Source organism: Lampris incognitus, chromosome 6, assembly GCF_029633865.1.
Source record: "Lampris incognitus isolate fLamInc1 chromosome 6, fLamInc1.hap2, whole genome shotgun sequence".
In the NCBI taxonomy this organism is placed as follows: Eukaryota; Metazoa; Chordata; class Actinopteri; order Lampriformes; family Lampridae; genus Lampris; species Lampris incognitus.
The window spans coordinates 63478173-63489005 of record NC_079216.1 but is presented as its reverse complement, the minus strand read 5'-3'; the positions used below and the strand labels follow the sequence as shown (position 1 = coordinate 63489005).

Below are 10833 nucleotides of genomic sequence, written 5' to 3'. Positions count from 1 at the left end.
GCGGTGAATAAACACGCGTAAGGAGCTAATGCCTAAACCGATACTGCTAATTATAATCACAGATGGGTCGAACGTTTCCAAGGGTTCATTACAGTTCTGTCACAATGCGCGTGCAACAACAACAAAAAAACAACAACAAAAACAACAACAAAAAAAGTTTAAAAAAACAAAAAAAAAACAAAACGACTCTGCTCATATTTAAGCTGTAGGAAGGACCGCGTGCTGACATCTCAGGCTGCAGGGTGCAGCCCTCAACCACCTGTCAGTGGTCCTGCAGCTCGAGGGCTCCACGGAGCCCTCGAGCTGCAGGACCCCACACCCACTGGAACCTCTGTATATATATATATATATAAATATGTGTATACATATGTATATATATATATGTATATATATATGTATATATATATATATATATATATATATATATATGCACGCACACGCACACAAGTTTAGGACAGGCTTAACAAAGCTGAGTAACCTTGCAGATACCTATCATCCCAGAGCAATATATATATATATATATATATATATATATATATATATATATGTGTGTGTGTGTGTGTGTGTCACTGGTGAGTCAGAAGCCATTATGGTGGCAAATCGCATGAGCGGTTTGTCTCCGGAACTGAACAGAACCCCATTGATGTCTACAAAACACAACGCTGACCGGGTCTCTTATTGGACCGAGTCATAATTTGAGATTAATTAGTCAGTTGCAAAAGGGCAAAAGGGCAACACATCCTGCCACAGTCTCCCCCCCCCCCCGTTTGACCGCAACGTGGACGTAAACTCACTCAAACACACACACACACACACACACACACACACACAATCAAGTGGACGCAAACACGCTGACACAAAGTCGTTGGGGTAAGTAAGAAAACATGAAAAGCTTTGTTTTTTTTTTCAAATTCATAAATTATAATTTAATACCAAGAACAAATTTACAGCAGAATGTTTGTTTACAATAAGCTAACACAAACAAACAAGAATTGTGTTCAACTATAAACTTTCACACACACTCACATATATCACTTGCAATTAATAATAATAATAATAATGATAATGATAATAATAATAATAATGGTAATCATAAAAAAAGTATCTATACGTTATCAATACCCTGCAGTCATATATTTTATATATTTATATAAAAACGTGAGTCAGTTTAAACTGTTCATAATTACAATCATGTATCATTCTCTGGTCCGTATGTGGCAACGAACAGCCAAAGATCAGTGTTCAGTCAACTACACAATATGATCCCTTTTGATTCAGCCCCACAACACGGCGTCTTGTGCGCTGAAGAAAAGCCTCGAAACGAGGACACAATCGCTTACTTTCCCGCACGCGTACACGCACGCTCCACGTGCGACCGCGCGCGCGCGCGCACGCACAGCCGCGCTCTCGCACACGCACACGCACACTCGACGGCAACTGTCGGAAACCAAAAGGAGGGGTGACGCTAAGTTAAAATAGCGACTCTCCTCCAAACCAGCTCACCCTGTTTAGTCTTAAGCCTAAAACGAACGGTTTTTTTTTTTTGTTGTTTTGTGTTTTTTTTTTTTGTCGTCTTTTTAAATACAAGGGCTAGTGTACTGAATGCACAGATTATATCTATACAGTCAAAAAAAAACATGTACATTTATATATATATCAAAGGTAAAATAGGTTAGCGACCTGTGGCCATGCATTCACAGTCTAAATATACATGGGGAGAGAAAAAAAGAAAAAAAGAAAAACATTTCGTCGTAATATGTATGTACATTAAAAAGGTAACTTTCAGTGCTACTAGCTAAAGTCTGCCACTCCGTTTCGAAGACGTCGTATTACCGAGAGAGAAGAAAAGAGAAGAAAGAGAGAAAGAAAGGAAAAAAAAATGGCAACCACAGATTATTTTTTCTCCTCCTCTTTTAAATCACATATACTTTGTATAAAGAGAAAACAAAACTCGTTCAAATCAGTTGACCTATATTTACAAGAATACTGCCTCTAATTAATGTTTGTTTTTTTTGTTTTTTTTTTTTGTTTGTTGTTTTTTGTTCTTTTTCTCCCCCCCCCCCCCTAAGTGAAACGCGCGAGCGCGCGACTGAAGACTCGGACCTTTAGCGGGTGTTTCCCCCGACGCGCGCGCGCGCCCTGCGACGCGGGGCCCGAGGAACGACACCGCGCTCGTCAGGCACTTAATGCTTGAAGTGAATAAAGGGTGACGTTTCAATAATACTGCTATTAAACACCGCCGCTGCAGCTATGCCTCCTTCCCTCCCTCCCTCCCTCCTCCTCCTCCTCCTCCTCACGCTTCTGGGGAGCCCTCGCTGGGCCTCCTCACTTTTTTTGGGGGGGAGAAACAGGTTTATTTTTTATGGCTAGCTTTTCACTTTACTTTAGTTTAGTGCGCCCCCCTCCCCTCCTCATCTCCTCCCCCCCCCACACCTTTTTTTTCTTCTTCTTCTGCAAACGCCCAAGGCTTCGTTAAACCACTATATGTCTAGGCAAATCGCATGTCCGGTCTCCCTCCCTCCCCTCCCTTTACCATTTTTTTTGTTGTTGTTGTTGATTTGGCCAATTAAAACGAGTACCTTAAACATTTCGGGAGCTCGCGCGCACGGGACGACCACGCCAAAGGTTACGTGTCGGCGTGAGAGAGGCGTGAGAGCCGCCGGACCGTCCAGCTAATAAACCCTCTCACTCACCAGGGGGAGAGAGAGGGAGGGAGCTGATGTGGCCCTCCCCTCTAAACCGGCGGTGGAAACAAATATATTAACAACAATGGTTCCGCTTGGGTCATAAAGTTGAACATGAACTCCCCCCCCCCCGTCCCCAAAAATAAAAAATAAAATAAAATAACCCCCCTTCCCTTCACCCCTCCCTCCCCCAGATTGGTGGTATTGGTCATCCTAAGAATATAAGTGCGCTTGCAGCATTAAGCCTACCTTATAAGCCTACATATTCCTATTGCTGTGGTTTTAATTCTTTCAGAACATCTTCCGGCGGACGTCACAGCCGCCCCCAAATACATGGCCGCCTTTACAAAATAACGCCGCTGCGGAGTCGCGCCGCGGAGGCCGGTTTGCAACCAGGAAGGAGGAACAAAGGACGGTACAAAACACAGCTATGTACATGGACACAGGACAAGTCATCCGGAGAACACAAAGTTCACGTTTTCCCTCTTCCTCCTCCTCCTCCTCCTCCTCTTCCTCCCCCCCTCTCTCTCTCCATCAGTTTGTTTCTTTTTTCTTTTCTTCTTCTTTTTTTTTTTTAACCCAAATAATCATTTTTAAATGCACTTAATACTTCAATTGTCCTGGAGGATTGCCCAAATCCCTTTTTTGTTTTCTCCTTATTTGTATTATTTTTTTTGTTGTTGTCCTTTTTCTTCTTTCTTTAAAAAAACAAAAACAAAAAACAAAAACAGAAAAAAACAAAAAAACAACCAACATGGATCGAAGCGGGACGCTCTCCACGACACCCCCTCCTCCCCTCCCCCCGGGGGTGGGAGGGGAAGGGGACGGAGCTCGTATCCGCGTCCTCAAAAGTTCACCGGACTCTCAAATTTGGGGGAAACTCGAGTCTTTTCTTTTTTTGTGTGTGTGTGTGTCTGTGTCTGTGTATGTGTGTGTGTGTCTGTGTATGTGTGTGTGTGTGTGTGTGTGTGTGTGTGTGTGTGTATGTGTGTGTGTGTGTGTGTGTGTGTGTGTTTTACGTCAGTGTCTCTTTCTCGGTGAAAGCGCGAGCTCGTGTAACAGCCGTCCCCCCCCTCCTCCCCCCCCCCCCCACAAAAGAGGGCCGGAGCATTGTGGTCTCGGCCTCCTGTTTTGTCCCTTCCTCCTTGGCTTTACTGAATGGACATGTAAGGCCAGTTAAAACTGCTCCCCGACAGCAACATATCCCTGATGAGAGTTTCAATGGGGGTTTTACCTACCAAGCGGACGAAAAATAACTGTTCTATGACCGAGGAGGAGACCGTGCGCAGGGAGGGCAAGCGCAGGAGCAGCTTCCCAAAGCGGGTGGGCTGGTTGGGATACTGGCTCCGTACGTACTCCTCCAGGGCGCACTGGGACTTCTCCTGCAAACTTTCCACGTGGGCCACGTCTGACAGCCCACAAGCATCTGTAAGGGGGGGGGAGGGAGGAGGAGGAGGAGGGGAGGGGGGGAGGAGAAGCAAATGAACGTTAATAACGTGCACGCTGAAATCATTTACGACGCGTTTGGGCGACACGGGCTGTGGCGTGGTGCGTGGCTTTGCGCGCGCGCGCGGAGACCGGGCAGCTGACGGAGGGCTGAGTGTGGTGCGGGTCTTAACAAGACGGGGGTTTTTATTTTTATTATTATTATTATTTTTTAGAAAGGTTGCAGCAGCCCTCGCAGCCGCCTTCACGTGACACGACATAGGGCCCCCCCGGCGTCGTTACAGCTCGTGGGTAGATACGTGTTAATTCATATCCTGTGCCCGTCCGGTTATAACGGCCCACCCCCCGGGGGGGTTAACCTGCAGCTCTTGGGTGACGTCTCCGGAGCGGAGGGACGCTACCGGGAGGCGCCAGGCTGAAGTTGGGCCGGCTGGGGCAGCACGCTGCCTTCATTTGTTAAATAACAATAATAATAATAATAATAATAATAATAATAATAACAGTAATAATAATAATAACAATACTAATAACAATAATAATACTAATAATACTAATAATAATACTAATACACGTCTTCCTCGTGGGGGGAAGGCTCCTGAAAGCGAGCTAAACGACTGACCATATTCACTGACACACCGAGCTCGCGCACGCGCGCACGCGCACGCGCGGTCTGGGGGGGTGGGTGACCTTTCGTGCGCTGAGATTTCGCTCCAACAACAAGGGGGGAGAGAGGAGCCATAGGCTGCCACGGAGGTGCCATCGCCAGCCCTCATGCCCTGCAGCGCCGCCGCGTCGTTGGCTAAAACGTGGACGCGCCGTCAGGGAGATTGGTGAAGTTTCCCCAACAACAACAATAACAACAACAACAACAACAACCAGCCCGGGGGGCGGCTGCACGAGCTTGTCCTTCAGCCTGCAGACAGCTCTGCTGGTAGCCCATCCTGCACCGGGGTACGAGGGAAGGTAAATAAGGCTATCGTGCTACAGGGCTAGCACGGCTGGAAAGGCCCGACTCCCCACACACACACACACACACACACACACACACACACACACACACACGCACACCACACACACCCAGACAGCGTCCCTCGGCTGGCAGGTCTGAGTGGAAACGGTGGTGGTGGTGGATGTTCAAGGCCGAATGAAACACGAACAAGGCTGCTAGCTGCCCGCAGATTACACACAGCCAGCCAGAGAGCCAGCGAGCGAGGGGGAGGAGGAGGAGGAGGGAGGGAGGAAGAGGAGGAAGGGTGAAGCAAAAAAAAGAAGAGTAATTCTCTTCGTTTATAACGTTGTTGTTGTTGTTGTTGTGGGGTTGTTGTATTATTTTTCAATGCGTTCGCGAGGACGCTGAGTCGTGACCTAGTTCTGGAGCAAATCCAGAGATGCCTCGACTCCTACCGAGGGAGCAGGGAGGGAGCAGGGCCGGATAATCCTCCTGTACGGTAACTACACACTGACAACTCTCTCCCACGGCACTACTTAGCGCGCGGCAGCCTCGCCTACCCACGGCCCGCGCGCTAGCGTGCGCACGTTGGACCCGCTGCCGCGCGGGGCTGCGCTCCCCGGAAGCGGCCGTCCCTAAACACACCAAAAAACACCCCCCCCCCCAATGACAAGCGCGCGTGGAAACCCGCGCCGAGGCTTTCCACTGACGGAACATTAGGCTTGTCTTTCTGTCTCTGTCTCCCCCCTTCCCTCTCCCCCCCCTCCCTCCCCCCTCGGAGCGTGACATCATTTATATCTGTCATTCCATGCGAGTAAGACGTCGGGGGCCGCTGCTCGCCGGGAGGAGGGGAGGGGGGGGAAGAAATTCCCAAAGCGTTTCGATTAACGGACAAATAAGCGACGGATTCGCCCCTACGACGCCCATAGATAGATACATATATATGTATATTTCAGCGTGCAGAGCTGCAAAGAAATTACCCCTATATATATATATATATATATATATATATATATATATATATATATATATATATATATATATATATATATATATATATAATCAACTCCCAGCTTATTTATTTTGGCTCTCTCCAAACGGACAGCTATTCTGATTGATTAGCTTACGACGCTCATTTAAGCGCCGGTTATGTCCCCCAGACTACGAACTGATAGCGACCAATCAGCCGCCTCGCCCGGCGGCGTGGTGTGTGCCGAGAGGCCTGCCCACTGACCTCTGGCTGCGTGGCCTAACCACGGCGCCGCGAGTAAACAGTCCGGTGGAGGGCCCGTGCGGTCGGCTGCAAAACCCCCTGTCGAGTGCCGTTATATTTGGGGTCACAGATGTTAAGTTTTGGGGGGGTGGGGTGGGTGGGTGGGGGGGGAGGGTGTCGTGAACTGTAATTCACACCGTTTAGGTTTAGCTTCAACTGCGCCGCTGCCTTACCTGTGGTGAAGAGCACGATGGCCTTTAGGCAGCTGTACTCGGCGGAGTCGACGTGCAACGCTTTGAGCTTCTCCACTTGCTCCTGGAAGATCCGTATGTGGTCCATAAAGGCCACCACTCTGTCGGCGGACATGGGGGACGCGTGGAGGCCGGCGGCCGCCAGGAGGGGGGCCACGTGCAGAGGCATGGAGCACTGCGCCGCGTTGAGCACAAACAGCTCGCTCCACGTCAGCCTCAGCAGGGCCACCTGGTCGGTGATTTGCAGGTCTGGGAAGAAGGGGATATTCCTGGCCCACTCCACGGCGCTGAAGAGCATCCGGGCCGCAAGTTCGCAAATGTTCTCGATGCCCATGATGTTGTTGGGCTGCATGCACTGGCTGCCATAGCGGGACGTCGGGTAGGGCTCGGCTCTCAGCAGAAGAGAGATATATCCGGATAAGTAGGAATGGCAGTGCAGCGGGTCCCCGTTTGTCAAGGCGAACTGGCCGTGGTGCGGCTGCGTGGGTGGCATCCGTCCCCTTTGCACGGCTGCAGTAAAAAGAGAAACTACAGATATTGATGCCTGAATTCTGCAAAGCATGACATGTTCATTCAGACTGCACAAACGCACGCCCGGGCCCCGCGTGCTACCAGAGGCAGACACACACTACCGCCGAATAACACACACTGTGTGGACAATGCGAGAGGTGGCTGTTTGGAAATTTAAGAAACAAATAATACATTTTGGACATTATTTTTTTGCTATCGTTGCGAGGAAGGTGGTGGTGGTGGTGGTGGTGGGGGGGAGATGGTTTGCAGGGATATAATTTTGCAGGACGAGGATCCGGGGGGTTGTAAAAGCGACGCTGCGTGGCTAGCAGGGCACAGATTTTGGGACGTTAAAGGCGTGCATGTGTGTGTCTGTGTGTGTGTCCTTAACGTGGTGTTGTTGTTCGGGGGGGGAGCAACGCGAGCCGGCTGCACAGCAACACAAAGAGGGCAAGGCAGACCTCGCATGTTTAACCCTTAACCCACTCGGCGAGTCGTGCAGCTTCTTTTTTTTTTTACGCTGCAAAACAAGAAGAAGAAGAAGAAGAAGGCCTTATTTACCGACATGCACAATGACGCGTAGGGTTATTGGGGGAGAGCGAACGTGCGCCGGTCAGGGCGGACAGCTAGGCGGGGAGGGGGGAGAGACAGGCAGCACGGGGATCGGCGTGGGGACGTAGCCCCGAACACGCTTCTCTCCCTCTCTTGTGTCGCCATAATACCGCGGAGCCTCCACCACCACCACCACCACCGCCGCCGCCGCGCGAGATGCCTATCGGGCTGTGGCGGTGCGGTGGGTGGGTGGGTGGGTGTGGGTGGAGGTCTCGCTAGCAAAACCGACATGTGATGCGCTTTTTTTAGGGGCTGGCTGGCGGATCAGTGAACGCAATAAGCCGACGCTAAAAGCGAGGGTCCTCCGGTAGCGCGGCGGCTGTGCGGCGAGCCTCGGTCGCGCAGCCTCGGAAGCGAAGGGGGGAGAGAGAGTCGGGAGAGAGGGAGAGAGACGTTTCTCTCTCCCTCTCTCGCGCTCGCTCGCTCGCACGCGCGCGCGCGCGCGCGCCTCTACACACGTACAGACAAGAAAACCAAAAATCCCAATACCTTCCCGTCTCATGCCGACTTTGAGGCATTTCTTGAGGCGGCAGTACTGACACTGATTGCGGTGGTGCTGATCGATCGGGCAATTCCGGTTGGCGCGGCACGTGTAGGTGAGGTTCCGCCGCACGCTCCGCTTGAAGAAGCTCTTGCAGCCCTCGCACGTGAACTGGCCGTAGTGCTTGCCGCTGGACTTGTCCCCGCACACCACGCACTCGATGTGCTGCGGCTGCTTCTCCGACTGCTGCGTCGTCTGGCTCGTCGGCGTGGACTGCGTGTTGTTCGGGGGTCCCTGCACGGGCGTCTGGGGGGTCGGAGGGGCGACCTGAGAGGCTGTCAGATTCAACTGGCCCGGCTGAGGGGTCGGCAGAGATAGTCCTCCTTGGGTCTGCGAGGAAAGGGCGCCTTGGGTGTCGGCCACATCGTCCTGGGAGCCTCTCCACACTACCATTGCCATATCTATCAGTCAACGTAAAGAAACTTTTTTGTCTGCCGTTTTGGTTGTTCGCGGTGCGGGGAGGGGAGGAGAGAGAAGGGAGGAGGAGGAGGAGGAGGGGGGTGGTGTGTGTGTGTGTGTGTGTGTGTGTGTGTGTGAATCTGTCTCGGGGAACGCAGAGAGGGGCTTGCCTTGCCCGCCGGGTCGAGAGCACACAAATGTCACGTCTGGTCTGCGTTTGAATCCACGCCGGGTCGGTTCTCCTTCTTCTTCTCCTTCTTCTTCCACACCACACCACCACCACCACCCCCCCCCAAGAAAAGTCGGGGGTTTATACCGCTGCTGTTCGCCGGAGGAAGCGCGGCTTCACCACCGAGGCGACGGCGAGCTGAGTCGCTGCCTTGCGCTTAAAGGCCAAGTCCAGGGGCGCCTACAGGCAGCCATCCAGCACACCCATCAGCGCGGAGGAGCTGCGGCGGCGGCGGCGGCGGGGCTTGAGCGCTGCTGTGACGGGGGGCGCGAGGTAGCGGCGTGTGGTCGGTCAGCAGGCGCTCGAGCAAGTTGGTAGACGATGCAGTGGCAGCAGCGGCAGCAGCGGCGGCAGCGGCGGCATTAAAGCACTCGGCGAAGCGCCCCAGCGGCTACCGACAAGTTCCAGTGCAGGTCTCGAGAGGAAAATCACCAGCTGGTGTGTTCAACAAAATAACAACACCAAAAAAATATACATATATATATATATGTATATGTATATGTAGCACGCGTGTCGTCCGTCCCCTTGTCTTCTGGCGAGGTGGCGCCGGCACGGCGCGCCGCTGCAGCCGGCGTTTGTGGAGGGTGCAAACGGGAACAGGCGGAACTCTCTCTCCCCCGAAACACAGCCGAGCGCGTCTAAAACAAAAAGATCACAACCCGCGGAAAGAAGAGGGGAAAAAAAAAATAGGGGCTCCTTCGTTGCTGCGGGAGGAGAAGAAAAAAAAATATAATAGGAAAGAAGAATAGTGAATCAAAGTTGATCAAATATGTTAAAAAAGGCGGAGGTTAGGAAGTGATTTGCGATTGGTAGGAGCCCGGCTGGCAGAATGCTTTCTCTCTGATCAGCTCACTGAGCTCTCTATATAGTGAACTTTGACACGACTGCTGCAACTTAGCACACGTTGCCATGGCGACCGTCTGCCATATAAGGAAAGTGAGTGTGTTTGACTGGTCAGAGCTCGTGGACCGCCCCCTGAACCCCATTGGCTAGTCGGCACTTGTGCTACTTGGTGTCTTGCCAGAGCGAGGATAGGGGTCGAGGGGAGGGAGGAGGAGGAGGAGGGGAGGGGGGGGCGCTCGGTCCTAAAAAGAGACGAATTTCGGGAAGGGAAATGATTTTATTCCCCATTTAGGGAGAATAAAATAAAAATTAAAAAGCCCGGCCCGTGTAGGCTTGTGTGCACGTCTGGGCAAGCGGCCGAAACGTGCGTATGAAATAATTTCGTGGTCGTGTCCAGGAACACGAACACGCTGACAATCTGAGATATTCTGAGAGATTTGGGGGTTTTTTTTGTATTTTTTTGTTTTGTGTGTTGTTTTTTTGTTTTGTGTGTATATATGAGAGATATAATAACACCCGGTCTTGACATATCCCACACAGACGTGTCCGGCGTGCCCTTATTTTGAACCTTTGGGCGCGCGGAGGCACGCGTCGATAAACTTCTGAACCCAGTCTCCTGGAGAAAAATAATAATAATAATAATAATAATAATAATGTGGGGCACGTGGGTATATTGTGCCAACAGTAATCTAGTCTGTTTGTAATAAATGCACAACAGGGACACGTGTGGTCCGTCATTTTATCACCACGTCGAACCCCGAACGGACCCGGTCGCTGGGCTGCACCGTGACAACAATGGGTTCCGTCCGCAGGTCCACCTTTTGCTGCCCCCCCCGCAACTCGTTTGTGCACCCCCGACGCTGGCTAATGAAACGCTTTGCTGCTGCTGATTTCACCGTTTTCTGCGTTAAACCACAATTCACATCTCTTGTGTTTTCGTGGGCTGCTAAAAAACCACCACCGGTGCGCCGGTATCAGGCTCGGCGAGACTCGGACGTGTATTACCCACTGGGTCAGGAGCGGCACATCCCAACCCCAAAGCCAGTGCTTGGTCTGCATTGGCCAAAGCGCCCGTTGACAAATCGCTTAATTTAGGGGCTGCTTTTAAACATGTCAGCCGAGGTCAAAGGGCCACGTGCTGTGGTCCAGCGAGGCT

The 10833-nt window shown here is 51.5% G+C and overlaps 1 protein-coding gene across 2 annotated transcripts in view; it reads right to left on the bottom strand.

Annotated features, from left to right (window-relative positions):
- Window positions 1-9656, bottom strand: part of nr2f2 (nuclear receptor subfamily 2, group F, member 2) — a 31387-nt gene extending 21731 nt beyond the window's left edge. Inside the window, exons 1-3 of one of the 2 annotated variants that reach the window (XM_056281655.1) lie at window positions 8155-9656; window positions 6526-7053; window positions 3923-4110 (exon numbers count right to left, since the gene is read on the bottom strand). In XM_056281655.1, coding sequence (XP_056137630.1) covers window positions 3923-4110; window positions 6526-7053; window positions 8155-8605 — 1167 coding nt within the window. In that variant the 5' untranslated portion in view covers window positions 8606-9656. Of the gene's footprint in view, window positions 1-2888; window positions 4111-6525; window positions 7054-8154 lie in introns of those variants that run through there. The other variant, XM_056281654.1, reaches the window with a different exon arrangement.
- Between the last annotated feature and the right edge of the window lie 1177 nt (window positions 9657-10833).